At 45.1% G+C, this 27,703-nt stretch overlaps 4 protein-coding genes and 10 non-coding genes across 15 annotated transcripts; 9 read left to right on the top strand and 5 right to left on the bottom strand.

The window, feature by feature from the left end:
• Nucleotides 1-172: 172 nt before the first annotated feature.
• LOC128399291 (dnaJ homolog subfamily C member 3-like) lies at nt 173-10,966 on the bottom strand. Its single transcript, XM_053360579.1, has 12 exons — nt 10,753-10,966; nt 9,127-9,237; nt 8,597-8,721; nt 7,724-7,798; nt 6,855-6,998; nt 5,383-5,564; nt 5,048-5,167; nt 3,753-3,858; nt 2,996-3,116; nt 2,338-2,470; nt 1,300-1,448; nt 173-598 (listed from the first exon to the last, which is right to left on the bottom strand). Exons 1-12 carry the CDS (start codon nt 10,949-10,951, stop codon nt 456-458), a joined length of 1,608 nt encoding a protein of 535 aa, XP_053216554.1. The 5' UTR covers nt 10,952-10,966; the 3' UTR covers nt 173-455.
• Nucleotides 10,967-11,061: 95 nt separating this feature from the next.
• On the top strand, nt 11,062-13,858 carry ADAT3 (adenosine deaminase tRNA specific 3). 2 transcript variants are annotated; one of them, XM_053360585.1, is made up of 2 exons: nt 11,062-11,205; nt 11,941-13,858. In XM_053360585.1, exons 1-2 carry the CDS (start codon nt 11,171-11,173, stop codon nt 13,019-13,021), a joined length of 1,116 nt encoding a protein of 371 aa, XP_053216560.1. In that variant the 5' UTR covers nt 11,062-11,170; the 3' UTR covers nt 13,022-13,858. The 2 variants fall into 2 exon arrangements, with proteins under 2 accessions (XP_053216560.1, XP_053216561.1); XM_053360586.1 differs by having other exon boundaries at nt 11,062-11,257.
• Nucleotides 13,859-15,430: 1,572 nt separating this feature from the next.
• On the top strand, nt 15,431-15,502 carry TRNAM-CAU (transfer RNA methionine (anticodon CAU)). Its single transcript has one exon. It is a non-coding gene; the product is annotated as a tRNA-Met (tRNA).
• A 1,204-nt stretch (nt 15,503-16,706) lies between these two features.
• On the bottom strand, nt 16,707-16,779 carry TRNAK-UUU (transfer RNA lysine (anticodon UUU)). Its single transcript has one exon. It is a non-coding gene; the product is annotated as a tRNA-Lys (tRNA).
• A 510-nt stretch (nt 16,780-17,289) lies between these two features.
• On the top strand, nt 17,290-17,372 carry TRNAL-CAG (transfer RNA leucine (anticodon CAG)). The gene has a single exon. It is a non-coding gene; the product is annotated as a tRNA-Leu (tRNA).
• A 519-nt stretch (nt 17,373-17,891) lies between these two features.
• Nucleotides 17,892-17,965, top strand: TRNAI-AAU (transfer RNA isoleucine (anticodon AAU)). The gene has a single exon. It is a non-coding gene; the product is annotated as a tRNA-Ile (tRNA).
• Nucleotides 17,966-18,359: 394 nt separating this feature from the next.
• On the top strand, nt 18,360-18,432 carry TRNAM-CAU (transfer RNA methionine (anticodon CAU)). The gene has a single exon. It is a non-coding gene; the product is annotated as a tRNA-Met (tRNA).
• An 819-nt stretch (nt 18,433-19,251) lies between these two features.
• TRNAK-CUU (transfer RNA lysine (anticodon CUU)) lies at nt 19,252-19,324 on the bottom strand. The gene has a single exon. It is a non-coding gene; the product is annotated as a tRNA-Lys (tRNA).
• Nucleotides 19,325-21,687: 2,363 nt separating this feature from the next.
• Nucleotides 21,688-22,223, bottom strand: LOC128399299 (histone H2B 1/2/3/4/6-like). The gene has a single exon (XM_053360591.1). It carries the CDS (start codon nt 22,163-22,165, stop codon nt 21,785-21,787), a length of 381 nt encoding a protein of 126 aa, XP_053216566.1. The 5' UTR covers nt 22,166-22,223; the 3' UTR covers nt 21,688-21,784.
• A 286-nt stretch (nt 22,224-22,509) lies between these two features.
• On the top strand, nt 22,510-23,238 carry LOC128399297 (histone H2A type 1-E). The gene has a single exon (XM_053360590.1). It carries the CDS (start codon nt 22,587-22,589, stop codon nt 22,974-22,976), a length of 390 nt encoding a protein of 129 aa, XP_053216565.1. The 5' UTR covers nt 22,510-22,586; the 3' UTR covers nt 22,977-23,238.
• Nucleotides 23,239-24,257: 1,019 nt separating this feature from the next.
• On the top strand, nt 24,258-24,330 carry TRNAM-CAU (transfer RNA methionine (anticodon CAU)). Its single transcript has one exon. It is a non-coding gene; the product is annotated as a tRNA-Met (tRNA).
• Nucleotides 24,331-24,579: 249 nt separating this feature from the next.
• Nucleotides 24,580-24,652, top strand: TRNAK-CUU (transfer RNA lysine (anticodon CUU)). Its single transcript has one exon. It is a non-coding gene; the product is annotated as a tRNA-Lys (tRNA).
• A 388-nt stretch (nt 24,653-25,040) lies between these two features.
• Nucleotides 25,041-25,112, bottom strand: TRNAM-CAU (transfer RNA methionine (anticodon CAU)). Its single transcript has one exon. It is a non-coding gene; the product is annotated as a tRNA-Met (tRNA).
• A 939-nt stretch (nt 25,113-26,051) lies between these two features.
• On the top strand, nt 26,052-26,123 carry TRNAH-GUG (transfer RNA histidin (anticodon GUG)). The gene has a single exon. It is a non-coding gene; the product is annotated as a tRNA-His (tRNA).
• Nucleotides 26,124-27,703: the final 1,580 nt, after the last annotated feature.

The following is a 27,703-nucleotide window of genomic DNA, read 5'->3' as shown; positions in this document are numbered from 1 at the left end:
CCACCAGCTTAAAAAAAAGGAATCTCAGCAGACACGAGAGGTACAGCCCATCGGCCAACTAAGTCGAGCCGCGTACATAAATCCAGAGTTGCAAGGACTCCCATGAAAAGCAGGATTTTCAGAAAGGTATGCAAGGCCCTGCATGCATGGTAACATCTCACCTTCAGCCCCACATTGTTTGGAACCACAACCAGAGGCAAGACGAGACCATCTTTCTTCAGGCCTCAGCTCTAGTCAGAAAGAGCATCCAGACATCTGGGCCGGGGATGTCTGGATGCAGCGGGGAGGCCACCTCCACCCACCCCCATTGCATAGCGGTTGTTTTCTGATGGGGGCTGGTAACTTTTGCAGTGTCTGTATGGACAATGGACAGCCCAGAGGTCCAGGCACCTGCTTGCTAGCCACAGGGTCTTTTTTTTTTTTTTTGCCTTCCTGTTCCAAGGCTCGGTCCCAAGTTAATTGAAGTGGAATTTGAAGTGGAAGTTCCCAGAACCAAAAGGGTTGAATTCGAAGGGCCACTGGTGCTGGTGTCCTGCACCTCCCTGCTGGTTCTCTGGGTCCAGGGGGTCCTCGCCGGAGTCAAACTTCTGCCGCATTTCTGGAAGGGGGAAGAAAACAGAGAAGAAAAACGTAGGGTGGGAAAGAGGTTGAAGAGACGGCCCCTGGATCAAAGGAGGTGCAAGGCATATCTGGGTGGACACACGTGGGTGGGAGAAAAGGAGGGAGCCAGCTCTGGTCTCTCAAGCACTCCTTGTTATCTTCAAATCTGAAAGATCTCATCCCCTCCATACGTGGATGTTTCTAGACCCATTTAAATACTTACTGTGTGCTAGATGGTGTAGACAAACACACACACAAAACCCTACGTGGTCTCTGTCTGCGTGAATCAGTGAGATGCAGAGGTTAGACTAGGAGAGAGTCACGGATTCAAATTGCACCCATTCACCAAGGTTACAAAGGTGATGATGGGACTATCACCAACTCACAGCTTGATCTGCCCACACAGGACTGTTGCAAGGTTAAGGGGGAAGAAGTACCATGCACAGCATCCTGAGCTCCTTGGAGGAAATTTGGAGTTTAAATGCTAGCAAGCACAGGGAAATTAGATGCAATCACCATTCTACTGGTACAGTTGTAACCCATTGCATACTCCCAAAATTCTAGTGGTTAAGGGGCAGGCTATCTTAGCAAAGAAGAACACATGCCAAATATGTATTCTTGCACTCGTTGTGCAAAACAACCAATTTATTGCTTACAGTGAAGCACACGCAAACCTGAATTTAATCAGGCAGGCCTTACCTGGATCTGTCAGGACCTCTTTAGCAGCTGCAATGTCAATGAATTTCTTCTCAGCCTCTTTTTTCTCATCTTCAGACTGGAAATTGTCAGGGTGCCATTGCTGAGCTAGCTTCCGGTAGGCTTTGATGATTTCCTGCTTATTTGCATTCCTAGAAGTGGGGGACAGGGGGGAAACAGAAACTAAGTTTTTTCCTGCATTTTCTTCAGTGATGTGAATGATAACAATTTTAAGCACGAAAGTTTCCACAGACTGCACAGCTCGGACATGGGTTCCAGTGCCATGGGTTTCAGAAGAATAGGAGAAGCAAAGCAGGTAGGTAAAAAGACCTCACTATGTTTGGCCAACTGAGCTCAGCATTCAGTGTATACAAGCTCTGGAGATATACAGAAATCTTTCATGTCTACCAGAGATTCCTGTGCAAACCCAAAGGCTTGCATATTCCTGCAGCAACCTAATTAGAGCCGCAAGAGAGTTGTTTTTCCCCATTGCCACCTCATAAATACACTCTGCCAACCAACCAGTACATCTACTTTGCCGCATCAAATATTTACCCGAAACCTGGCCAGGCTGACTTTGTCTTTAAAACTATTGAAGTTGTTCCAATATTTATATCCTTTTGTGAGCGCCGGGTGGCTGGGTGGGGAGGGCAAGAGTTGAAAAGTTTAAAACTATGCTCTGGCAAAGCTATCACTTAAGGTCTGATTCAGTCAAAGTCAAGTCCCATTGAATTCAAGAATAGACAGGTGGTGGCTGTGCTTGGGCTGGTGTGTCTCAACTGCAGCCTTCTCTGGTGAAGGCTGAACTTACCACAGTTACACACAGAGGGCACGTTTGGATTAGACTACGGCAATGCATACTACATGGGGCTGCCCTTGAAAACTGTCCACAAGCATCAATGGGTTCAAAACAAATGAGGAGGTTGTGAGCTCAGTTTCTTGACTCTATTAAACCGATGCTGTATCAGCTGTATTGTCTCTCAATTTGTTTCCAGGTCCAATTCTGGACCAGGAAAGAGCTATGGAAAGTGCATGCCATACCTCCGGATCCCAAGGATTTTGTAATAGTCCCGTTTCTTCGATTGCTTCAGCAGTTTCTGCGCCCTCTCCAACCCTTCTTTTAATTCCTCATTTTCACCATCAAACTCTTTGGCCTCTTGATAGTCTTCAACCGCTACAAGGAAAGAGTTGGCTTCAACACAGGAAGGAAAGTGACTTTTTTGCAGCCACTTTTTTCAACTTTTGTCTCTTAACGTCATTATCTCGCAGGTCTGCGCACCTGGAATCTGACCAAAGTGCATGAAATCCAGAGATAATAAAATATTCCTTTAAAAAAAACAGCCACATGCCTAATCCTTTATTACTGTAATAAAATAAAATGAAAATTTTGAAAATTTTCAAGCAATGACCCTGTGCTTGGTCCAGTGAGCAGGGGGGGCTAGACTAGCTCAAGGCTTCTTCACTTGGGTCTCCTTCTGTTTTTGGACTACAAACTCCCACCAACCCTAGCTGGCAGGATCAGTGGTCAGGGATGATGGGAACTGCAGTCCCAAGACAGCTGGAGACCCAAGTATGGGAAAACCCTGAACCAGATGATCCTCAGCGTACCTTCCAGCTCTATGATTCTGCAGGCAAAGCAGATGCTCTACCACTGAGCCGCAGTCCTGACATGGTCCTCCTGCATCACCAACGCTTTTACCTTTTTCAAACTCCTCGTTCAGGATATAGGCTTCAGCTCTGTCACGCAAGATGAAGATGTTCCTGGGGTCGAGTTGGTGGGCTTCTGTGCAGATGTCTATAGCTTCATGAGGCTGTTTGCTCTGTGGCACACAAAAACGGGAAGGGATTTTTTTTTTTTTGCTACTGGTTTCCCAGCAATCATGTCCCCCCACCATATCTGCCCCGTTATCTATTCTGATCCAGTGGATCACTGTTATAGAGTAGAGAGATGGCGGTTCAAATCTTTCCTGAGATACAGGCCAGTTGCAGCTAACAGGGTGTCCTCTAGATGCTTGATGGATGATTCCGGTCAACCCTGCCCATTAGCCGTGCTGGCGGGGGGGACTGATGGCTGTTAGGGAGTCCAACACCAAATGGAGGTCACCCTGTTGGCTACTCTGATTGTAGGCCAACAAGTTTCATTTCTACAGGAAGGAAGAAGCATGAGAAGGCTGAGAACATGACCAGACACAGATAGGATACCAGCGGCAGATCAGGAAACCAAATGCAGATCCCTAGATTTCAAAACTGACATCTCTCTTACGTCTAATGCTGCCAGAGTTCATTCTAAAATGGAAAAAATTGCAATACAAGTGTTATATATTTTCATTCATTTATGTCAAATACTCTTGTAGTTGTATTTGATCGTTTACTCCTTTAATTAAACAACAAAACAAAGCCAAGTTTGTTTCAGTTCCTATTCATCTCCTCAGACAGGCTGGACCACACTCTCTTACCTTGGATAAACAGTGGCAGATGCGTCCTTTTGCCTTACTGGTATAGATCTCCACGTTGGGCTCAGTTTTCATGGCTGCTTTATACTTCTCAATGGCATCTTCGTACCTGTACCCGGGCAACGACAGAGAAGACAACTGTATATGGAAAGGAAAGGAGCATGCGAACCTCGAGGCTGCACAATGCTCTCATCGACAAAGGGATAACGAGCAGCCAAAGAACTGAATGTGATTTGTCTGATTTCGTGGTCCGTGTAACAGAAAGACTGTGATCATCCTGCTATCACTCTACTCAAGTGCAGAGATCGCTACTGGGCCCCGGAGTGCAGAAACATTGTGTTTTCACAAACAAAACCACACGATAGACATCTATTAAATTATGAATAGTACGGAAGGGAGGAGAGGTTTCTTTTCTCACAGCACTGGAGCTCCGGGATGTCCAATGAAACAAACAAGATGGACAATAGGTGCAGGAGCACTTCACAACACATGATTATCTTACAAAACTCACTACTACAAGAAATGGAGGTGGTGACCAACTTAGATGGCTCCATGGGTAGCTGCTAAGACCCGTTTGCCACAAAGTTGTCTGATAGTTCCCCTTTTAAAGTCACATGAATCTGCCTTGTTAGAGAGCCAGATGTTCTCAGCAGGCAAAGCACCATTTTCAGTTCTGTCTATCTCCAGTTAAAACAAACATGGGCTTCACAGCTGGGAAAAGACCCTCTGACCTGACCTCAGAGAACCAGTTCTGGGCTAGCGGTCTGTCTCAGGATAAAAGGCAGCTTCATGTGACTTTCTTTAAAAAAAGGGAGCAGACAAATTCATGAAGGATACCTATGGCTTGGGAGCGAACGTCCCAGAAACACGTTTTGTGTGGGATGCCTGCCTAGTGGAATCCTTCGTCTGAACCCGCAACTTGGTTCTTATTTTCTTATCTCAAGAATATCAGTTTACATTTTCTAGACTTAATGTACTGTAAATATGCCACCTGTTGAAGTCTCTGACTGTTTATGTACTTAACAGAGTCTTGAACAGGTGTCCTCCCCTCTCTGTGAACAGCAGAAACAGAAGCGATGATACACACTGAACAAATATATGCATATGGGTTCAACCCGCAAGCTCACAAACTGCTACAGAACAGAGCATTCCTCTGTGCACCCTTTGCACATGCTGAGAGCGTAACGATGTGCACAGAAGGCACTCAATGTGCCCTGCCGACTTCTAGCCAGCCACCCATGCAAACAAGTAAGCCAGGAAGGTTAAGGCGGGTGGACATAGGGAGGTACTCAGCGCACCTCTGAGATCTGATGTGCTCCTCGGCAGATTCCAGCTGCTTGGCGAGCTTCTTCACTTGCTTGTAGTGGGAGAAGCAGTCCTTGTCGTCCTGATCCAGCTTCAAGCACTCCCGCACTTGGCTGTGGAGGAAAAGAGACCGGGTCTAGATGCAACAGGAGGGATCCAAGACACTGGAAAGACCAGGGGGGTGCAGAAACTCCCTTCCTGTGCAATGCTGCTCCCCAGCTGCTTTATTATTAAATCCAGACACAGTGCCTGGCAGAGGAAATATAGAATGGCCCCCTGCATGTGTCTGTAACACACCGCACAACATATGCATGCATGCACCACTCACTTTAAGGACTCCTCGTGTTCCCCCAAGTTGTAATAGAGTTTGCTGAGCTTCAGGAAGGCCGCCCTGTTATCGTTACGCAGCTTGGTGGTGGGTTTCAGGTCCATGATGGCCTTGTTGTAGTCGCCGAGGTACAGGTAGCACTCAGCACGCAGCTCTTTTGCTTCTGGGTCCCAGGGGGAGATCTGGGGCAGAGAGGAGAGGAAGTTAATATCCTCAAAGCCTCCTGCTGTTTTTACTTTAGAACCTTGGTTGGTAGCAGAGGGAGTTGTCTTACACAGAGTTGGGTGGCTGGTCCATCTAGCTCAGGATAGTCCACCCTGACTTGTCCACCCTGGCTCTCAAGGGTTTCAGCCAGGGAGTCTCTCTCCACCCTACCTGGAAATGCCAGAGGCTGCACTGTCAGGAGCAGGAATCATAACATGCACCTGGGCCTCATTGCATGGAGATGTTCTAATGCTCAGCTATGGCCCTCCCAACCCAAAAACTCATTTCTGCTATATTTATTCAGAGTTTATGTGTCTGTATAAATAAAATTTATTTATTATTCCCCTCCCCTGGACTTGATAGTGTGCCAAGCCCATTAGATTTTCACTGCTCTTTTCCAGCTTCAGGTGACCGGGGTGGGTGGAGATGAGGGAAGAGACAGAGGTAAAAGGTAAAAAGGCAAAGGACCTCTGGAGAGTTAAGTCCACATACAGCTTCCCAGGTCCATGTGGCCAGCATGACTAAACTGCTTCTGGCGCAATGGAACACAGTGACGGAAACCAGAGCGCACGGAAATGCCATTTACTTTCCCACCGCAGTGATACCTATTTATCTACTTGCGCTGGTGTGCTTTCGAACTGCTAGGTTGGCAGGAGCTGGGACATAGCAACGGGAGCTCATCCCATCAAACCGCTGACCTTCCGATCAGCAAGGTCAAGAGGCTCAGTGGTTTAGACCACAGCACCACCCGCAAGCCTTTGGAAGAGGCAGAAGGCGACAAGGACCATGCTATTTATTCCACTTCCATTTTTCCTCCAAGGTGGTGTACATGGTTTTCTCCTCCTCCACTTCATCCTCACAACAACCTTATGAGGTATGTGAGGGTGAGAACGAGTGCCTGGCCCAAGGTCACGCAATGAGCTTCACAGCTGAATGGGGTTTGGAACCCTGGTCTTCCAGGTTCTGGTCTCAATGTTCTAACAATGCAGGTTAAAAAGAGGGTTCGTCCTCTCACTCACACAGACACCTCTTCTCCCCAGCCATTCCAAACAATGGACGAGTTAAACACCCCCACATGTTGGCCCAAGAGGTGCTTGCTGTGTGACTGTACTTCAACATAGCTAAATGACTTTTGTAGACTTCACAGCACTCTCATACCAACTACCTCATTATAAGGACAGGAAGGCAAGTTCCTGAGACCCATTAACCTGACCCATGGTGCTGCTTAAATAAGAATATAAAGCTAGGAGGAGATGAAGACAACATACCTCAATTGCTTGATCCAAAATACTGATTGCTCCCAGGTAGTTCTTCCTCTGGAAGGCAGTACGGGCTTCTTGCATGGAAAATTCGAGTTCAGAGACGCGCGCAAGCTGCCTTTGGGCCTCTGTATTTTCCGGATTACTTTGGAGCTGATGAGATCATTTTTTCAATAAAATAAAACAGAACGCATGTATTAGGTCACTGAATATTTTAAGGAGTCGATCCAAATCTCTAAACAGGTCCGAAAATGTCCATGTGGTTGAAACAGGGAGAAAAGATGGGGCCCAATACAGAAAGAATAATGGTGTTGCGATGTATTTGAAGATTGGAAATTATGAGAAAGGTAATTTCCCAAGGTGCTCAGCTGGGCAGATATCCCACTGTTCCTGGACCATTCCTGCTTGTTACAAAGTGAGTTTCCCCAAAGAACTACCCTCCCCCATATTTCCCACCAATGCATCATACGTGGTATTATTTGCACATCACAGTGAAAGCAAGATTTTGCATAACTGCAAAGTTTGAATCCAATGTGTGCTGCCGCAACTTCCTAACTGGCTAGAACATACAAGCCCAAAGAATCCTGAGAACTGTAGTTCACCCCCACAGAACTAAACTAGACTCTTAAACTACAATTCCCAGGCTTCTTTGTGGGAAGATTGTAATGGATGGTGTGTACGCAGCCAGTGTTGAGCGGAGACTGGTGTTGCAGGCTACCGCTGCTGAGCTATACAGCCTTTCTGATGGCCCTGAAATGGAATTCTAAGGAGGCAAGAGAATATATTTTACCAGCGGTCCATTGCCAGACATGAAAATGAATGTGCATCGCTAGCTGAGGCTCCTGCACCTGTGATGTGGATGTGGGCAGGTTGCTTACCACAGCTTCAAAGTCCTGCTTGGCTTCCTGCGTGCTGCCTTGTTTCAGGAGGATGTTGCCTCGCTGTAATCGGGCCTGTGGGACAGAAAACCCCCCAGATCCTTTAAGACAAGTGTGACAGGGAAGCAGGTTTGGGTGACAGCAATCATTTCCTGCTTGGAAACAGGAAGCTTATCCGTTGGGTTGCACAAACTGCTTGTGCACAAACCATTCGTGCTTGTACACATTTGCAAACACACCCAAGGAAGGATAGAGTAAGAATCTGCAGGGCCCCGATTATATAGCAAAACGGGAAACTTCACAAATATACCCACTGCACGAAGCTGCTCATGCTTCCTGGTTCCTTAGAAGGACACCATGGCAAAGGGAAGACTAGCCTGGCCTCAGACATCAGTACAAGGTGAGCAGCTGCAGGGACATTACTATCTCCCTGCAGCTCGCCACCCCACACCTCCCCCCCAAAAAGGGAACTTGCTCTGTGCCACTTGCCTTGGGACAGCAGTATTGAGGGGAAGGCACACAAGGGCTGCTAGGCAATTTAAAATAGCAAAACCATATGGATCTTAAAATAACAAAACCATTTGAGTCTGAAATCAGCTGATCAGAAGACAGGATAGAACATCTTTAAAAATAAAACAAATAATGGCTGCGGATTAGCTATAACCCGTACCAACGGCATCTGCCAGCATGCCCATGCTATTCAGAATCATTTTCCACCCATGCAAGAGGCACTGAAAAAGGAAGCAGGGGACTGATTTGAATCATTCAAACTGGTTCTCTGAGCCGGAAACAAGCCCTTCTCCCTGCACCCTTTCCCATTAAGAAGGTCTTGGGGAAAGGGGGAGAAGACACACACGCACACATATTACTTACAGCCATGAAATCCGGCTTGAGCTCAATAGCCTTTGAGAGATCAGGGAGCGCCGATTTGAACTTGCCCATGGCTAAGTAGATAGTTGCCCGTTTGTAGTAGGTAAGGTAGTTTTTGGGATCACTTTCTAGGAGAGTTGAGGGGGGGGGTGGGAACCAAACAGAAATAAATGTCAGTATGCTTAACAGAACGTATACTGTGTGAAGATGCGTACGGTTCTGCATCTGCACCGTCCCCCTCATGAGTAGCAACATAAACTAATAATTATAGGGACAGGCTGGATTTGCTGTGGTTTAGCTCTTTCACATGCATTTCTCTGAACCAGCTGCAGCTATGTTTATGATTTACAATTATACAAAAAACAACAGATCAGGTAGTGGAACCATTACCTTCCAAGGGCCCTCTAACTTATACCTTGAGAGAGCTCAGAAGTCGAGTGACACACTGACACTAAGAGGGCAGCATAAGCCCGTAAGACACCTGTCAGTTAGATGCCTCAGGGATGACAGTCAAAACAGGCGATATTACTCACCCACCGCAGAGTGGTAGTGTGATAGTGCCTCAGCCAGCTGCCCAGCGGCCAATAGCTTCCGCCCCATTTCCAGGTGGTTTTCTATCTCAGCTTGCCCAGCAGCCAGCAAACCTGCAAGGTATGAAATGGTTTGTGAGACCAATAGCCATTGTAACAGAGCAGGAGAAAGAGAGGTGTCAGTAGAGGACATATGCATGTTTTAAGGAAAGGGGGGGCAAGCAAAATGGCAGGACACCTGCTTAGGGTCAAGCCTGTTGGAAGTACAACAGCAGGGATAATTAAGTTAGCAACCTAAGGGTTAATTCTATTTACAGTTAGCCAGCTAACCAAGAGAATTGTGAAGGTGTTGCCTAGCACCCAGTCAGAAGGGCATGGTGCTTGCTGAGGTAACTCACGCTCTGACTGGCTATGTAGTTCTGAGAGTTTCCCCTTATATGTGCAGTTGTACATCTTACTGTTGTGAACAAGGCTTTAATTACGAAACACAAAAACCTGTTTATTTCTCCTCATATTTATGTACTGCTTTTGTTCAGGTCACACATTAAATCATTATTAGTTTCTTTTCTCTCTGGACTCTCTGCTATTGAAGTGACTCTGTTAAAAACTCCTTAGCATTTCCAGGGGGAAGAGGGATGAGATGTGAAAGATCACTTCTGGAAACGCCATTCAGTTACTGGTTCCAGAACCAGGTATCCTGCCAATCTCAGTTTTGTTCACACTGCATAGCTTTCTGCAAACCCAGGAGGTGTGTACTGCAGAAGTAAGCGTGAAGGGCAAGTAGCTCTAGAACTGGTTTGCTGTTTTTATAAATTCAACAGATAATGAAACTATTTTTAAAATTAAACCCATCGTGCTCAAAAACAGCTGCCTCCTGTCATTTATCTTTGTCTCCCATATGAGATGCAAAGATCAATCAACACAATCTCCCCAGACCCGTGGAAACATCTGGAGCGATCTGTTGGACTAGAGACTTTAATATGCATCACAAATTTGTTCCAAGTGGGGGTTCCAACTTCAAACTACTGTACCGTTACGCCTTTCTGACATAGTAGCTGCTATCGTTGCTTATGTATGGCACGTGAAGAAATATTAAAGATACATTAGGAAATCATGCGTATGGTTTTATAATCAAGGAATGTTCCTTTCAATTAGGTTATCCGACAGGTCCTGTACAGTCCTGCCTCTGTTTGGGTAAATAATAAGTGTACTCTTTGTGGAGACAGCTGGGTCTAGGGCAGAGGGAGCGACTACCTCAGCCGCAAGATATTGACCTTCCACCGGATGCAGAAGATCAGAAGTGCAAGGCATGAGTTGCAGAAGATGGAGAACACTAAGGACTAGAAACATGCTAAGTGAAGAGTGGCAATGAAAAGGGGCGGGGCTACAAGCATATGGGCGGGGCTACAAGGCGCGTCAACGTGAGAGGGCGGGGCCCGTGGCGGGCGGGGCTTAGAAGGTGGGTTGGGGGCGTCAGAGCGAACCCTGACGCGGAGGACACGGCAACACAGGAGGAGGGGGGAGAGAAAGGGGCGGGACGACCGCCTACGCAGGGGGCAGGGCCAGCAGAAGCCCTGTCGCTGAGGGCAAAGAGGAAACGACCCCTCGCCTCCCGGTTACCATGGTTACCTGGCAACTGCAGGTCCAGCAAAACGCACAGCAAGGACGCGACCCACAGCAGCCGCCTCTCGCAGCCCCCAGGGCCCAGCCCGGGGTTGTCCCCGCCTCTGCCGAGCAGCCCCAGGCCGCGCCACACCGGCTGCTGCCCGGACTCCATGTCCCAGCTCCGGACCCAACTCACTTCCGCTTCCTCGTCGGCGAAAACCATTTCCGGCCGCTCTAGCCTCTTACTTGTCTTTTTTTCTAGGCTACGTCAACGTGCCGACTCGGCCTCCCTACTCCTCCAATCGCGTCAAGGAAAGGGAAGAAGGACAGGGGAAAGGGGGAAGAAAGAAGCTGCTGGCCAATCAGCTTCCACATCGTGGATGCCCTGGAACTTAGGTAGCCAATCAGCGCCACGTGAAGTCCCGGCGCACCACGTGGGCGGATGCGTTTCGTGGTCTTTGCAGAGCCAAGTCGGGGGTGAGATTCCGATGCACGTGTGGATATGATAATAGGGGGATACTTTTGCAGGGTGGGATAATGAAAATTCTAATGATGATCGATCGTCATCGTCCTAATAATAATACTTGCTAGTCATAAATGTAATAATTAGGAATTATTAAATCCAGCACTTGTGAATTTCTTATGTGGGTGAACTGGACTTGTGCACGTGGGCTCATCGCCCCCCCCCCGCTCTGGCTCATGCGGTTCAATCCTAAAGAGTACCTCTGAGCATGTGCAGAGCGACTTACTTCCTTGGCTGAATCATCACAATCCCTCCCACCACATTTGAGAACCTGAAGTCCTAGTATCAGCCTGGTTATAAAATAAAACACTGCGTGTGTGTTTGCCTGTGTGTTGAAATGGGCAGAACTTGTTCTGCTTATAGTTATTTTAACAGGTTTGACTAAGAGAGCCTGTGCCAGCGATGAGCTCTAGCGATGTATTGATATTTCCCAATGTTTATCTTTCAAGAACAATCGCTTCAGACTCATTTTCAGTAATCTAGTTATTTGATTGTGAGCCTGCAGGCATAGTCAGGTCAGGATTCCCACTTACAGCCCTTTAGAAGTCATACATAATAATGATCATGACATGCAGCCTCTTAATGCAAAGAGGGAGAGAGAGACTGCAGCAAATGTGCAGGTGGTATAGATTTCTTGTGTCGTGCATTTTTGATAACCAGCTCTCTTCTTCCTTCAGCCCGCCATCCAGAGAGCATACCAGGGATGCGCCCATCCTAATGGAGCCAGGCTGCAAGCGCCGGAAAACGGGGGAGCTGAATGGGGCCTCCACATGGGACGTGCTTCCTGTTCTTTCTGAGAGGGAATCCCAGAGTGTGGTGCTAATCCCCGCCTTTGCCGCACCTGTCCTGGACAAGAAGGAGGCCTGCCGCCTGGTGAAGGAGGTCTCTGCCGCCTACCCGCTGGGGGACCACCCGCACTTGAAACGCGTCCGTTGCTGCGTCTCCGCGGAGAGCGCCCACCCACTGGAGATGATCCTGTGCCTGGCCAGCCCCAGACCAGAGCAGGATGGCTCGCAGTCCCTTGCTGCCCTTTTCCCTGATGGCCAGGTCGACCCGCGTGGCTTGGGGGAGCCTTTTTTGACCCTGGTGCCAGCCTTCCCGCCTTTGACCCGCCCCCAGTATGAGGAAGCCTCCTCGCACTGGCCTGTCTCTTTCCATGAGAACAAGCGCATCAGCCAGGCTCTCAGCGGCTGTCTCTTCACCCCCTCGGAAAAGGCCGCCATGCAAAGCCATATGGAGCTGGCTATCCGTGCGGCGCGAGAAGGTGCGCGCCTCAGCATGGAGCCGGTGGGGGCCGTGGTGGTTGACCAAGCTTCTGGGAGAGTTCTGGCGGTGGCGCATGACTGCAGGAAAGGCTTCAACCCGTTGCTGCACGCCGCTATGGTTTGCATCGACCTGGTGGCCCGCGGCCAGGGAGGTGGGGCGTACTGCTATAAAGATTACCCTGCCTGTACCTTCCTTCAGTCGGATGGCGACTCAGGCCATTCCTCCTCGTCAAGCGACGGGCTCCCCTACATCTGCACCGGCTACGATATGTACTTGACGCGTGAGCCGTGTGTGATGTGCGCCATGGCTCTGGTGCACTCGCGCATCGGACGGGTTTTCTACGGCGTGCCGTCCCCCCACGGCGCCCTGGGGACCAAATACCACATCCACTGCCGCAAGGACCTGAACCACCGCTTTGAGGTGTTCCGCGGAGTTCTGGAAGACCAGTGCCACAGCTTGGCACATATTTCGGTGCCCGGGGAATCAGGGAAAGACAGTCCTTGAGGAGGATATTTCTTGTTATGCTTCCTTTTTAACTTTTTATAATATATATTATGTATGTCTTATTTTAAGAGAAGTAGCGTGTCTGCGGAGCTTTGGAATGTGTACAGTGGTACCTCAGGTTAAGTACTTAATTTGTTCCAGAGGTCCGTTCTTAACCTGAAACTGTTCTTAACCTGAAGCACTACTTTAGCTAATGGGGCCTCATGCTGCCGCCGCGCCGCAGGACCATGATTTCTGTTCTCATCCTGAAGCAAAGTTCTTAACCTGAGCTACTATTTCTGGGTTAGCGGAGTCTGTAACTTGAAGCGTATGTAACCTGAAGCGTGTGTAACCCGAGGTACCACTGTATTTGTGTGTGGGGAGTTGTCTCTCATTTTTACTCTTTTTACTGTTCTTTTTTTTTTCTTTTGAAATACATTATTTAAAAAACAGTCATGTGTCTGTGGTAACTGGGAATTTGGAGTACCTGAAACTGAGCAGTGACCCTCTACAGATTTTTGGCACTTGTGAGAATTTTTTTGTGCATTGTGAGAAATAATGACTAGGGAAAACCTCTACTTATAAATGGTCCTATGTGCAGTTTTGAGGTTCATGAGTTGGACCTGCAAGAAAAAGTTGCAGTGCGGAAAGCCCTTGTTCAGGATATTAGGTAGCCAGTACCTCCTTTCCCTTGGCCTGCAGCAGTTGGTCAACTTTCCACAGCTACTGAGCATGTCCAGTCCTCATCGGTGTTTTGTGGTCCCCTCAGTTTTTCTTTCTAATAATAATAATAAATTTTTATTTGTATCCTGCCCTCCCCGGCCGAGGCCAGGCTCAGAGCGGCTAACACCATAAAAACAACACAAAATAAGCAACCTACATCACAAAAGTAACATTCAACAATCACTGGGATAATATAAAATAATAATAATATCAACATATAAAAGCTAAACAAATCCACTCAACAGCTACAATAAATAATTTCTAAACTATAATCAATAAAACAATGGCAAACCACAGAATATGAAATAATACAATGCAAATTGAGAAGCAGAGACTGGAAGGTGGACCAAGGCAGATGGAAGGAGGTATTGCCTGATGAATTCTCTCCCCTAAAGTTGTTTTGTACATCTATGTACCTGGGATTTCACTTGAGCCTGCTGATACCTCCTTTGTGGATTATTATTATTGCTACATAGGGATTCGTGGTTGGAAAATTCAGGCACCACCATGTTGATGGCCCCAATGTACACTTCATGTGGGGAATACTACACATATTTCATTGTATTCCTGACTAGCATCCTACCAGTCAGCATGAAAAGGGATCTTTTTAGCCACTATATGCTCCAAAGCTAAGCATTTGGGAACACACAAGGTGCTTCAGTTTCAGAAGAAGGTACTTCAAAATCTGTTACGTACAGTGGAGATTTACGGAAAACAACTTAAAAGTCACTCCAAAATAAGATATTGGAGCACTCCAAATCATGTATGCGCACAGAAAATAGCTGAAGGGCAACACGTGGAGATCTGCCTTGATTGTTGCAACACACCCCTAATTTTTATTAAATGTATAATTAGAAGATTGTATGATCTTAGAACAGCTGTGGCTGCAACTCTCATGAAGGGATCCAACACTTTTGAGTTTGCCACTGTGCTGTTGCCTTGTATGGATACAGAAAACCAGCACTGGCAGTGACAGGCGGCTGCATTCAAGAGTGGCCCAATGGACTGTGAGCCTAGGCCATGCCATTTAAGGGGGTGAAGCTTAATTTTCGCAAGTTTCATCAGTGAAGGGGGGGGGTCTTAAAAATATGTTTTTGCTTGTGAAGAACTCAAATCTATTGGGCAGCATTTAGTTAGGTAAATGATGAGGAAGCATATAAACTGCTTTTGGAGAACCAAAGAATTTTAATTTTAACTTCTGAAAATGTCAGGTAATGCTAAATAACAGTAATAATAATAATAATAATAATAATAATAATAATAATAATAATAATAAATAAATAATATATTAATATATAATATAACTGCATATTTTGGGCAATCATTTTTAAATATTTCTGTGCAATTTTACATGCATTTTACTTACCAAGAAAAAAAACCCTAAATTGTATTAATATAACCAAAATATCTTTTGAATTGCCAAGACACGTTTTGACTTTTTAGCACCTCTCGTTTTGGGAATTTGCACGTTGAAAAATTCAACACACCCCATTGCGAAGGCAACCTTCTCCCTCCCAATGCCCATCAGTATGCAAAGGTGAGCAAGTCAATATGTTTTAGACCCAGAATTTCTCGTCAAAATTTGCTGGCTCTAAAATGCACCGCATCGTTTCAAATCCATGTTCCATTTCAATCAGCAGACTTTCATTGCTTTGTAATACACAGCAGCGACTATTTAGGAATGTAATGCAATACCGAGCCTCGTGGAGCAGAGTGGCGCAGCGGAAGCGTGCTGGGCCCATAACCCAGAGGTCGATGGATCGAAACCATCCTCTGCTAAGTCGGATTTTTTTTTTTGAGGGTGACATTTTAATTTGGTAGCAAAGTGGAAGAAGACAAATACCTCATTTAAATTAATATGCAGGCAATTCGAGTCTCAAATAGCTGCAATAGCTTCCAGTTTAGATGCCTGGAGACAGAAGTCTTTTGCTTAAATAATTCTGCTTCCCCTTCAGGGAAAGGAAGACGCCAATATGACGCAATCTTAACTATGATTACTCATAAAGGGTATTGAAAAATATGCCTTTCTGTAATAGTTAGCCGTCGATTTGTGTGGTTTTTTTTTTTAATTGTATTTCTGGTAAATCGCTTTGTGTTGTTTTTTGAATGAAATTGCGGTATATAAGCATTTTTTAAAATAAATTTTAAAATCTATTGCATTCAACGGGGCTCAGTCCCAGGTAAATGGGGGTGAAGCAGCCCCACGTAATTAAACAGGACTTACTTCTGAGCAGTAGACGTGGTTGAGGCTTGCATTGTGAGTGGGGTATCACCCAAATGCGATTTTAAATATATAGCAGAAAAAGACTTTGTGGCTCAAAAGCTGACACTTACGTATTGAACGCCAGATCTACTTCTGAGTAAGCTTGCTTAAGATTTCGCTGCAAGCTCATCGACCGTGATAGTATTCGATGGGGGACCCCAACCCCGCCCCACACCTTTCACACAGTTTCATTTGATTTACCTTTTTCCGCAAAGTTGCAAAGACGCCCGCAACTTTGTAAAAAAAAAAAAAAGCCCTAATGAAATGTGATGCACGAAATGTGATCCAAGAAGAAAAGGAAAGGATGCTTTCAAAAACCATTCGGATTCACTAATTGCTACGTTTGCAATTCACTGTGATCACAAATGGTTGCAAGCCAAGCCTTGCGCTTTATAAAAGCAGATACTTATGAACGCGCAAGCTGAGCTGAACGGCGTTAGGATGAAATTCATCGTTAAAAGAGGTCTCCTTCCAACGGCCAACTTCCAACATATTTTTTAAAATGTGTTTCTATATACATCTTTAGTTAGGCAAAGGAGGGGGAGGGGCTTCTTAGCCAGATACGGAAATGAAAGAACAAAACATACCTGATTATCGAAAAGGGCACTTCTTTGATGATTTTTTTTTTTTGCGCTTTGGGGAGGATTCAAAGCAATCTCTTTAAGAAAGGTAAAAGACAAAAATGCAAGCGAACAAAAAAAGAATTTAAAAAAATTCAGCCGCCCGAACAGGGACTTGAACCCTGGACCCTCAGATTAAAAGTCTGATGCTCTACCGACTGAGCTATCCGGGCTCTGAGAGTGCCTTGTTTCAGGAGTAGTGTAGTGTGATTTGGCATAGCAAGCCTGCAGGTTCTTGGCACATTGTCCTTCCCTTTGTTTCCTCCCGGAAAGGTAAGAGGCCAACTGTTGCATCGGGCCAGTGGCCCACCTTGTCCGGCAACCTGTCCTTACATTGGCCCAGCCATGGGGCCAATGGGGAGCCCAAAAGCAGGAGGTGGGGAGGAGATCGAGGGGGGGGGGTGCACAGCATTCTCCCCACTTGTGATTCGCAGTAACTAAACCCACTGTCTCCAACAGGGGAGAGAGAACGTAGCTACTGCGATTTACCATCGTTCAAAGCCTTCCAGGTTGGTGCCGCTAACTTAGAGCCCTAACAGTTCTGAGATAGAAGAAAGAGGCAGTCATTTGTTATCCCAGTGGTTAAATGATTATTATACATATTTTATCGGTTTAAAACTGGAACAGAATTACATAATAACAAATTATTAATACTGCAACACAGCAAAGGACCATTAGCAACTGTCAGGATGGCCGAGCGGTCTAAGGCGCTGCGTTCAGGTCGCAGTCTCCCCTGGAGGCGTGGGTTCGAATCCCACTTCTGACAAAGCGTTATTTTTGGTGCCTTTGCCAAAGAACGGGTTGGAGATATTCTTCTCCTTCTCCTTTTTGGGTGCACTGTGGATAGCTATCCTTCAATGAAAATTGATTGCGTGCAATTCACACACCCCTGTCCGCTATCGTAGTTAATTGCAGTTTTAATACCCCCAAAATTACTGTCCTTATTACTTTATATGACTAAGCAGCTTGCAGATCAGCACAGAATATAACTGCTTAAATCTTTCTGTTTCGGTGTTTTATCGTTTCCTCTCTCTCTCTCATTCTCTCCCGTTTTGCCCCACGTTTCGGGCAAATGTGAAATTCGACTTCCTGGTTGATTTGTTTGATCTGGAATAAAGCTTGAAACAGGAATATCGAGTGCTCTATTTATGTAGGCATAATGGCGTGTGCTGATAGGCGAGAGTAAAGTTCAGTAGTGTGATTTCGCCATCTAGCGTTCACTTGCACGATTTTAACATCCCCTATTACATTCAACAGCTATCCAGGAAACAACTCTTTCGTAACTGGCCGGTTAGCTCAGTTGGTTAGAGCGTGGTGCTAATAACGCCAAGGTCGCGGGTTCGATCCCCGTACGGGCCAGTAGTTTATTTTTGGAACCTTTTCCAATACAATATTGTTAATTCTCTCCGATTTTCTCATGCTTTCGTTTATTTTTTGACAAAATCCTGGAGGGAGCTGAATGGGAAACTTTACTGTGTAATCCAATGGGTGTTTCTTCAGACGCCTATATCTGGTGCATAAAACTAATTTCTTTCCCTCTCTGTGGTTATAATAGAGGCCCTCCACTCCGTTGTGATCTGTGCATTATATCTGTTGTGATCTGTTGCGTTTTCGGTGTAGGGAGATAATTCAGATTATAAACGCGATGTCATTCCCGAAACTTCAAACGAAACAAATACCAGTTAGCTAATTATTTACTAAAATAGCAAATTTACATCCTGGTCAGGCTTACTGGGACTTTTTTACAATAGGTGCCTTCTTAGCGCAGTAGGCAGCGCGTCAGTCTCATAATCTGAAGGTCCTGAGTTCGATCCTCAGAGAGGGCATGATATTTTTCAAAAACAAAAATGTGATTTCTAAACTAAGATCTTTATGCGTAGAGTTAATGCCTTCTTCAGAGGCTGCTGAACACGTCTTTTGTTGACCCATTCTTAGCAGCTCAAGAAGAAAGTATAATTTGGGGTGGGGGGTTAGGACGTAAGACGAACCCAGCTGGATCAAGCCAATGGCCCATCTATTCCAGCATCTTGTTCTCACAGTGGCCAGACCACGTGAATAAACGCACAAGCAAGACCTGAGTGAAGCAAACACTCTCCCCTTCTGTAGCTCCAAGAAACTGGTATTCAGAGGCATGTTTGAAACAGCCTCCATGCTTTCTCGTGTTTAAGTGATGTTTTAAGCCTTCCCTGTGCTGAGAGAAGGACCTCCTTTGTCACTTTCACACTAAGCAATAGCTTTACAGAAAAGGTTCTATACAGCATGTACAGATTTAATCCAAGGGTATGGAAAGCTGTTGGCTTTCCAGATTTTGCTTTCCAGATATAATTCCTGCCTGTTGGACATGCTGTTTGGGGTGGATGAGAGTCCCGTAACAAGATGGGAAGGTCGCAGGCTCCTTGCCCCTGAGCTAAGCCAAACATTTCATTGTGGGACGCATTTAGATTTTCTCTGCAAAAAGATTCGTATATATCACCCTAGGTAGTAGGAATAAGCCCCCTTCCACCAGATCAGACCATTGGTCAGCAATGCCAATTCAAATATCTTCATGGCTTCTGGTATGGGAGTCCTTTACTAGTTTTAGCCTGAGATGTCAAGGATGTAACCCAGGACCTGAGTTGCAGCCTTTCCCCATCCTCCAAAATTTCCGCCCAACGTGGGGCTCGAACCCACGACCCTGAGATTAAGAGTCTCATGCACTACCGACTGAGCTAGCCGGGCTGCTGGCTTACAGACCTTTTTTGCATCTCCTCCAAGCAGCTGTTTCTCAAAGCAGCTGAAAGATGTCCTTTCTCTCTGTCTCATAAAGGTAGACATGAAAACCACCCATTGAAACTGAACAGCGGTAGATTCAGGAAAACATAATAATAATAATAATAATAATAATAATAATAATAATAATAATAATAATAATAATAATAATAATAATAATAATTTATTATTTATACCCCGCCCATCTGGCTGAGTTTCCCCAGCCACTCTGGGCGGCTCCCAATCAAGTGTTAAAAACAGTACAGCGTTACATATTAAAAACTTCCCTGAACAAGGCTGCCTTAAGATGTCTTCTGAATGTCAAGTAATTATTTATCTCTTTGACATCTGATGGGAGGGCATTCCACAGGGCGGGCGCCACTACCGAGAAGGCCCTCTGTCTGGTTCCCTGTAGCCTCACTTCTCGCAATGAGGGAACCGCAAGAAGGCCCTCGGCGCTTCAGTCCAGCGGTTTGTTTAATTCGTCACCATAAATGTGGTGACTGATTATCAGTGGCTTAGACATGCCTGACACTGGCTACCAGTTAAGGAAACTAAATGGAACCTCCAGCTTAAGATATGGCATATATTTTCTTATGGGAGTGGGGCTAGCGAGGAAATACAGTAGCAGTGCTGTTTTAGGAACTTTCACAGGGAAACCAAAATGCTTGTTTACAAAGCTATTGTACTAGCAACCTGACTGTATGCTTGTGAAACATGGACCACTTACAAATGCCATCTCCAATTCCTTGAAAGATCCCATCAACCATGTCTCCGAAAATTTTTACACATCACTTGGGAAGACAGATGAACTAATGCCAGTGTACTGGAAGAAGCAAATATCACCAGTGTAGAAGCAAGGATTCTTCAACATCAACTTCATTGGACTGGTCATGTTGTGCGGATGCCTGGTTATCGCCTTCCAAAGCAACTACTCTATTCCAAAGCTAAAAATGGAAAGCGTAATGCTGGTGTTTAACAAAAGAGGCTCAAAGACTCTCTCAAGGCAAATCTAAAAAAAATGTAGTATAGACACTGACAACTGAGAAACACTGGCCTGAGAGTGCTCCAATTGGAGAACAGCCTTTACCAAAGGTGTCATAGACTCTGAAGATGCTCAAACTCTGGACGAAAGGGAGAAATGCGCTAAGAGGAAGGCATGCTTGGCAAACCCTCACCATGATCAACTCCTGCCCGGAAACCTATGTTCCCACAGTGGAAGGATGTGTGGATCCAGAATTGGCCTCCACAGTCCCTTACAGACTCACTGTTAAGACTGTGTTCATGGAAAACAATCTTACTTGGCTACGAATGATCACCAAAGAAGACAGTAGCAGTGCTGTTTTAGGGCACTGTTTATTATGGGATTGCAGAATACTTCAGGCTGACCACTGTGGGGAGCAGAATGCTATACCAAATAGACCTTTAACCTGACCTGCCTCTTCTGTTATGTCCTCAAGAGCTTTAAACCCTCCCAAATTATAGTCACTCTGGACCTCTACTAATTAGTATTTACCTCTAAAAACGATTACCCACACATTGGAACTCCTTGCCTATTGACATCAACCAGGTGCCTTCACTGAACTCTTTTCAGCACCTGCTAAAAACATTTTTTTTATTTAGGCAAGCCTATTCAGACATGTCAGATGTCAACGTTTGTTTTAATTTGGTTTGTTTTTAGCTTATTATTGATTTTAATTATTTGTTGGATGTTTAGATACTTATAAACTGATAATGTTGCTAATCTTTTTGTAAACTGATTGGATGTTTTACTACAATCAAGTGGTGCATAAATGTTGTGAAATTAATGATAATTATTATCTTGCCTCCCAAGAGAAACCCAGGGCAGCAAACACATAAAGGATAAAATACCGGTAAATAAAACACCTAAAAAGCATTCCAATACAGGTAGACTGGGGAAGATCTCTACTTAAAAAGCTTGTTGGAAGAGGGAAGTCTTCAGTAGATAGGGCTCAAAAAGTCAGAGATGGCAGGGACATTGCTAAGTACTGAATAAAACAGGCCTAGAGCCAACCTATTTCCAAATTTAGGCTGACATCCTGAGTTATGCGGTAGTTACATGACTTCCTAGGACCTGTATGTTGAATAAGATTGAACATTCTATAAATCAAAGACAGTAAATTTCTGCCCGACAGCATTTTCCCCATTGTGGTGGGATCTGAAACAGAGCAGAACAGAAAACGCTCCCAAAACTCTATAGCGCAAATCCTTAAGTTTTTAAAGTAGCATGAAACAGAATTTACCACTACAGATCTACCTTCAAGTCATGTCCCAAGCTATTTAGTCTCTCTGGTTAACCAAAAGAAGCGATGTTTAGCAATATCAGCTCATTTTACTGCGAAAGTAAGTGGCTCTTAAAAGAGCCTTTGGTTTTTTTTGGAAGCCCAATAATCAGTTCTCCGGGGAAGCTCACTTGGAGCTGGTGTACTTGGTGACGGCCTTGGTGCCCTCGGAGACGGCGTGCTTGGCCAGCTCTCCGGGCAGCAGGAGTCGGACGGCGGTCTGGATCTCCCGGGAGGTGATGGTGGAGCGCTTGTTGTAGTGCGCCAGGCGGGAAGCCTCGGCCGCGATGCGCTCGAAGATGTCGTTGACGAAGGAGTTCATGATGCTCATGGCCTTGGACGAGATGCCCGTGTCCGGGTGGACCTGCTTGAGCACCTTGTAGACGTAGATGGAGTAGCTCTCCTTGCGGCTCTTCTTGCGCTTCTTGTCGCCTTTCTTCTGGGTCTTGGTGATGGCCTTTTTGGAGCCCTTCTTGGCCGCGGGAGCGGATTTCGCTGGCTCAGGCATCTTCCAACTTTCTGCCGACAGCACCGAAGGAAAGAAAGTCGAGTAACAGCCGCTCTGCGCGCTCTCCTATTTATAGGACGCTTATGCAAATGAGGTATCGAAATGCTCTTGTCACAATTGGCTACAATCCTCGCTGACGCAAAAGAAAAAGAGAGGGGCGTGGTCCGGAATTTTGGTCTGCGCGCCTGTGAGCTCTCATTGGTCAACCGTTTCCCGCCGTCCTCTCTCAATGGCTGCATTTCAGAATTCCTTCTGCCGCTGCCGTCCTGCACGATCATTGGGCATTGAGTTCCAGAGGCTGACCAATCAGAACGTGCAGTCTCAAAACCAGGGGAAAGTATATAAGGAGCGGAATCGGGCACAGTTGCTTCATTCAGCATCGGAGGAGTTTGTTTGTGTGCATACTTTCAACGTCATCGCCATGTCTGGACGCGGCAAGCAAGGAGGAAAAGCTCGGGCCAAGGCCAAGACTCGCTCTTCTCGTGCCGGGCTGCAGTTCCCCGTGGGTCGTGTGCACCGTCTTCTGCGCAAAGGGAACTACGCAGAGCGCGTCGGAGCCGGAGCGCCCGTCTACTTGGCTGCTGTGCTGGAGTACCTGACTGCTGAGATCCTGGAGTTGGCCGGCAATGCTGCCCGCGACAACAAGAAGACCAGGATCATCCCTCGCCACTTGCAGCTCGCCATCCGCAACGACGAGGAGCTGAACAAACTCTTGGGCAGAGTCACTATCGCTCAGGGAGGCGTCCTCCCCAATATCCAGGCTGTGCTGTTGCCCAAGAAAACCGAGAGCCACAAGGCCAAAGGAAAGTAAAGCAAGAAGAAAGGTGCTAAAAAGTAAACAAGCCCAGCCAACCCAAAGGCTCTTTTAAGAGCCACCTACAACTTCATAAAAAGAGCTGATTTTTCTCTTACTACTTGCGAGATGTAAAAACCCATGCGAAGCCTTGAAGAGTTAATAGTTTATAAAATTATGGTCCTCCCGTTCGCGAGTCTTTTGCTAGAAGGGTTTTACGGCCCCGATAGCAGGCTGCGGTATCTTCCCCGAACAATACATTAAATTTATATAAAGCTTATTGAGATGGGTGGGTGTGAATTTTTTAAAAAACACCACAGTAACACAAAGAGCTGTACTTTGGGGATCAATGTTTCCAGTAAGAAGGCAAGTTGAATACACTGTTACGGAAAGGGAGCTTTGTACATTACTGTAACAAGTAAACGCCACAACTGATACCCAAGTAACACTTTTGAATCTGATTCAAGTTTTCCGTTCGGCACAAAAGTTCTGATGTTATAATGTAGCAGAATCTTTTTTTCCCGCTTCCAGGAGTACAGTATAAAGAAAAGGGAGCCGAAGCGGCAGGGACTTAATTGGCTAGTATTTTAGCGCGGGAATTTTGAAAACAGTTTGGACCAATCGTAAAAAGCGCGGGACTTTTGAAAAAGAATTTGGACCAATCACATCCAAGTACGGAAGCTTCCGTCAAAGAAATGCGGCAACCAGGAAATTCGTCTGTCTCTCCCCCCCCCTCCCCTCTCAGGGAGTACCATAAAGGCTAATAAAGAGATTTTGGGATAACCTTTCGTGGACCTAACTATTTTTCTGTTAATGTCTGAACTTCTAGTATTTGCTCATCTTCTTCCTCTCCCGCAACATGAAGCTTGTCCCCCCAACATAAATCATGGTCATGTTGTCCACAGGATCCAAACAAAAAAAGATTGCCTTCGACCTATTCGCCGTCAGATTTTTTAACACAATCTTTATGCGCAATTACTTGGGAGGAAGTCTCTTTGAATTCAGTGGGGCTTATTTCTGAGCAATCATGCATAGGATTGCTCTGTGAAAGTATTAAATAGGACAATAGAGTAATTTAAGTGCTTTCTCCCCAACTGCATTTACAGTGTAATCCAGAAGTAAATCCTATTGAATTCAATAGATCTTACTCTCAGATTAGGATTGCAGCCTTATTTAGGGTCCCAAATTGTGCGCTTTCTAAATATAGAGAAGTGGTAATACTTTGTACGTGGTCCTTTTGATATTTGATTGGCAGCTTTTGTATCCTTTCAGATCGAAGCTGCCTAGATACTATCGGGTGCCTTCTTAGCGCAGTAGGCAGCGCGTCAGTCTCATAATCTGAAGGTCCTGAGTTCGATCCTCAGAGAGGGCAAGTTTCTTTTTGTGTCCTTGCCTAAAACATTTTTCTCTCAACAAAGCAAGCAGAAGACCACGAACTTCCCCGGGTAGTTTTCAAACATCAGTTTAAAAATACCCTCCTGCCCGCAGTTCTGTAATCAAGAAGACACAACACAAGGAAAAGCAATTGGAAGCAGGAAACCTCAAACACAGACACCCTTTTTGATCGTGTTTTTTAGAGTACCACTATATAGATAGGTGATTCAACTGAGTACTTTCAGCAGCCCGGCTAGCTCAGTCGGTAGAGCATGAGACTCTTAATCTCAGGGTCGTGGGTTCGAGCCCCACGTTGGGCGCAGAATTTTTCTCTCTCTTTACTGCTTATTCTTTCAAAAAAAACCTTTGTTTCTTCCAAAACCAACATTTTTTTTTTGCGTTACACACCACACGTCGATCGTTGCTTCAGTTCATTGTACACTATATCATTATGGTATCTTTAGAGCTGCCTATATAAAGGAACGTTAAGCTCTTTTGCAATTTCTTTTGAGCCAACACTTTCCCCAAATATCCACTACACAAAAGCCCTTTTTTGGGGGGAGGGGGTGCTTTTTCATACACGGAAGAAATAATGCGAGAGCCAATCAGGTAGCAGGAAGGAAAGGCAAGGAAAGTGTACAGCAGAGTGCTGTAAATAAAATAGAAATGCCAGATACTCTATTTGGGACGAGAGAAAAAATATTGAGCTAGCAGAGGATGGTTTCGATCCATCGACCTCTGGGTTATGGGCCCAGCACGCTTCCGCTGCGCCACTCTGCTCCACGAGTAGCTAGCCTTCATTAAGATTCCTAAAAACACTGCTCCGTCTGTGCTTTACATTCTGATTAAGGCTTTCTCACGCTCGCCTTGCAAAGACTCCCTGCCTGCTAATTTTGCCTTGGAAGTGAAATGCTTCTGCAGCCACCCGTACAGCGGGAGGGGAAAAATAATCCATCTGGAGTTTTGTACGCGCTATGCAACTCTGTATCCTAACCCGCCGCCTAGGAAAGAAACAAGCAAGGAAATCTATTGGGTCAGGGAAGGAATTACAATTCCTTGAGATCTCACCCCAACGTTTCCTCAATGAGCTCCAGGAGGCAAGGTTTCGGATCGCATAGGTTCTTTCGGCTTGAACCTAAACTCTGCTCCTGTTTTGAGATGAGGGATGATTTGTGGACATGTTGAGACCCGCAGTAGTTTGGCTGCTTTCAGACGTGCGTGTTCCCGCGGAACATGCGTGAATACTTTAATGTGGGTTTCTTGCACTGATCACGCTGTTTTGTTTTTAATATTTAGTTGGAAGTCGCTCAGAGTGGCTGGGGGAACCCAGCCAGATGGGCGTGGTATAAATAATAATAATAATAATAATAATAATAATAATAATAATAATTATCATCATCACTGTATTGTTTTTAAAAGAATCCTGTCATTAGATTCCTGAGAGGGACTACACGATTATTATTACTTTCATTTACTTACTTACAAACCCTGTTGGATCAGATCACAGATCCATTTGACCTAGAATCTGCCCCCAACCTGAGCCAGATGGCCTTGTGAAATCGCACAAGCACGACATAAAAGAAACGAACTTCTGCGCGCCTATAACTTTGGTTGCTAGGCAGCAGGTATTCAAAGAGATACAATTCCCTGGCACATGGAAGTTCCATTGCACTATCAGAGCTAGCAAGAGCCGCTTTAGCAGCAAGGTCCTCGTAGCTCGCCGTGATCGTATAGTGGTTAGTACTCTGCGTTGTGGCCGCAGCAACCTCGGTTCGAATCCGAGTCACGGCAAATTGAGGACTCGGATTTTTTTTTTTTTTGAGCCAGTTCTGTATAAGTGTTAACATGGCACCCTAATGAGTTGATTTATTTAGCAAGCTGTAAAAATCGTTTAACTGAAAGCGGAAAATAGCATATGAAATTAAAAAACAAGATAGGGAATATTATTTAAAAATAGTAAGAAAAACCAGAGATTCAATAAAATTTCCAAACTGTAGATAAAACCAACATATTTTAATAGCAGATATACATAACCAGGTTTCTTTTATTTGGTGATAGCACTTTCTTGTTGCTTGTGGCAGTCATTTTTGGCTGCCCCCCCCAAGGCATTTTAATCAATATTTTTGATTATTTTAAAACACTCGCACAAAACCACTGCACATAGTACAATTATTTTCATTTCCCCTTCCTTCTAGCCATGGAGCTTACTTCTTTTTTTTAGCCTGACCTACATCACAGGGTTGTTGTGAGAATAAAATAGGGAGAGGGAGAACCAGGTTGAGTTTGTTGGTGGCAGGGTGTGATAAAAACACAACAACTAGGATATTATTAGTGTGTGTGAATCAGTTTAGCTGGTCAGAAATTATTTACTTGCTACATTTGAAAGCATTTTTTATAAACGCCAACTTTGCTTGGGTACCTGTTTGAACACTGGCTGGCATATGTTGATCTTTATGTGTAAACTAACATGGATGTATGGATGTTTCTCATGTTGTTAGTGGGAGCTGAGCTAAGCTCTTCTTTCATTACAGAAGGCACAATTTTTTGGTGGACGTGCCCTAGGATTAAGGCTTTCTGGGAAATGATATATAATGAATTGAAAAAGGTATTTAAATATACCTTCTTGAAGAAACCAGAGGCCTTTCTCTTGGGCATAGTCGGCCATTTGGTGCCAAAGAAGGACAGAACTTTTTTCATGTATGCTACAACAGCAGCAAGAATACTCATCGCAAAGTATTGGAAGACGCAAGATCTACCCACTCTGGAAGAATGGCAGATGAAACTGATTGACTGTATGGGACTGGCAGAGATGACGAGCAGAATCCGTGACCAGGGAGAAGAGTCGGCAGAAGAAGATTGGAAAAAATTTAAGGACTACTTACAGAAATATTGTAAAATTAAGGAATGCTGAATGATGTTGGATTGAAATTGAGTGGTTTCTAGCTGTAATGATATAAAGGAACATGGATGAAAAAAAAGGGTTTGGATAGAAAATAAGGTGATATTATAAGCTGTAATGCTTTAAGTTAAGGATTTGCTGAACAAAGAATTTAAAAGGGAATACAAGAAGGGGAGGTATGAGGAGGTCAGAGAAATATGTTACTGAAAAGATTGTATTATGAACGATATGTCTTTTTAAATTTTTTTTGTTTGTTTTTTGTTTGTATAAAAAATTGAAAATCTTAATAAATATCTTTTAAAAAAAACACAGAAGGCACAACACAATTTTTGTGACGTGAACAATTCTTTTATTTATTTTCCCAATAACAGTTATACTTCAGGTTACAGAGCAGTACCACTTTTCAGACAGGTAAAAATGGTAAATGCAATGGGAAGCAAAATCTGTTGCCATCCTTTGTGGCTATCCTTTA

Source organism: Podarcis raffonei, chromosome 13 (assembly GCF_027172205.1).
Source record: "Podarcis raffonei isolate rPodRaf1 chromosome 13, rPodRaf1.pri, whole genome shotgun sequence".
In the NCBI taxonomy this organism is placed as follows: Eukaryota; Metazoa; Chordata; class Lepidosauria; order Squamata; family Lacertidae; genus Podarcis; species Podarcis raffonei.
This window is presented reverse-complemented; position numbering and strand designations above follow the sequence as displayed.

Excerpts from the sequence above, each read along its gene's own strand:
- LOC128399291 (XM_053360579.1), bottom strand. The coding sequence starts at position 10,951 with ATGGTTTTCGCCGACGAGGAAGCGGAAGTGAGTTGGGTCCGGAGCTGG. Across the intron at positions 8,722-9,126 it reads ACACTACCACTCTGCGGTGG|AAAGTGATCCCAAAAACTAC; the intron begins GTGAGTAATATC and ends CAACTCTCCTAG. Across the intron at positions 5,565-6,854 it reads TTTTGGATCAAGCAATTGAG|ATCTCCCCCTGGGACCCAGA; the intron begins GTATGTTGTCTT and ends TCTCTGCCCCAG.
- ADAT3 (XM_053360585.1), top strand. The coding sequence starts at position 11,171 with ATGCGTTTCGTGGTCTTTGCAGAGCCAAGTCGGGG. Across the intron at positions 11,206-11,940 it reads TTTGCAGAGCCAAGTCGGGG|AGAGCATACCAGGGATGCGC; the intron begins GTGAGATTCCGA and ends CCCGCCATCCAG.
- LOC128399299 (XM_053360591.1), bottom strand. The coding sequence starts at position 22,165 with ATGCCTGAGCCAGCGAAATCCGCTCCCGCGGCCAAGAAGGGCTCCAAA.
- LOC128399297 (XM_053360590.1), top strand. The coding sequence starts at position 22,587 with ATGTCTGGACGCGGCAAGCAAGGAGGAAAAGCTCGGGCCAAGGCCAAG.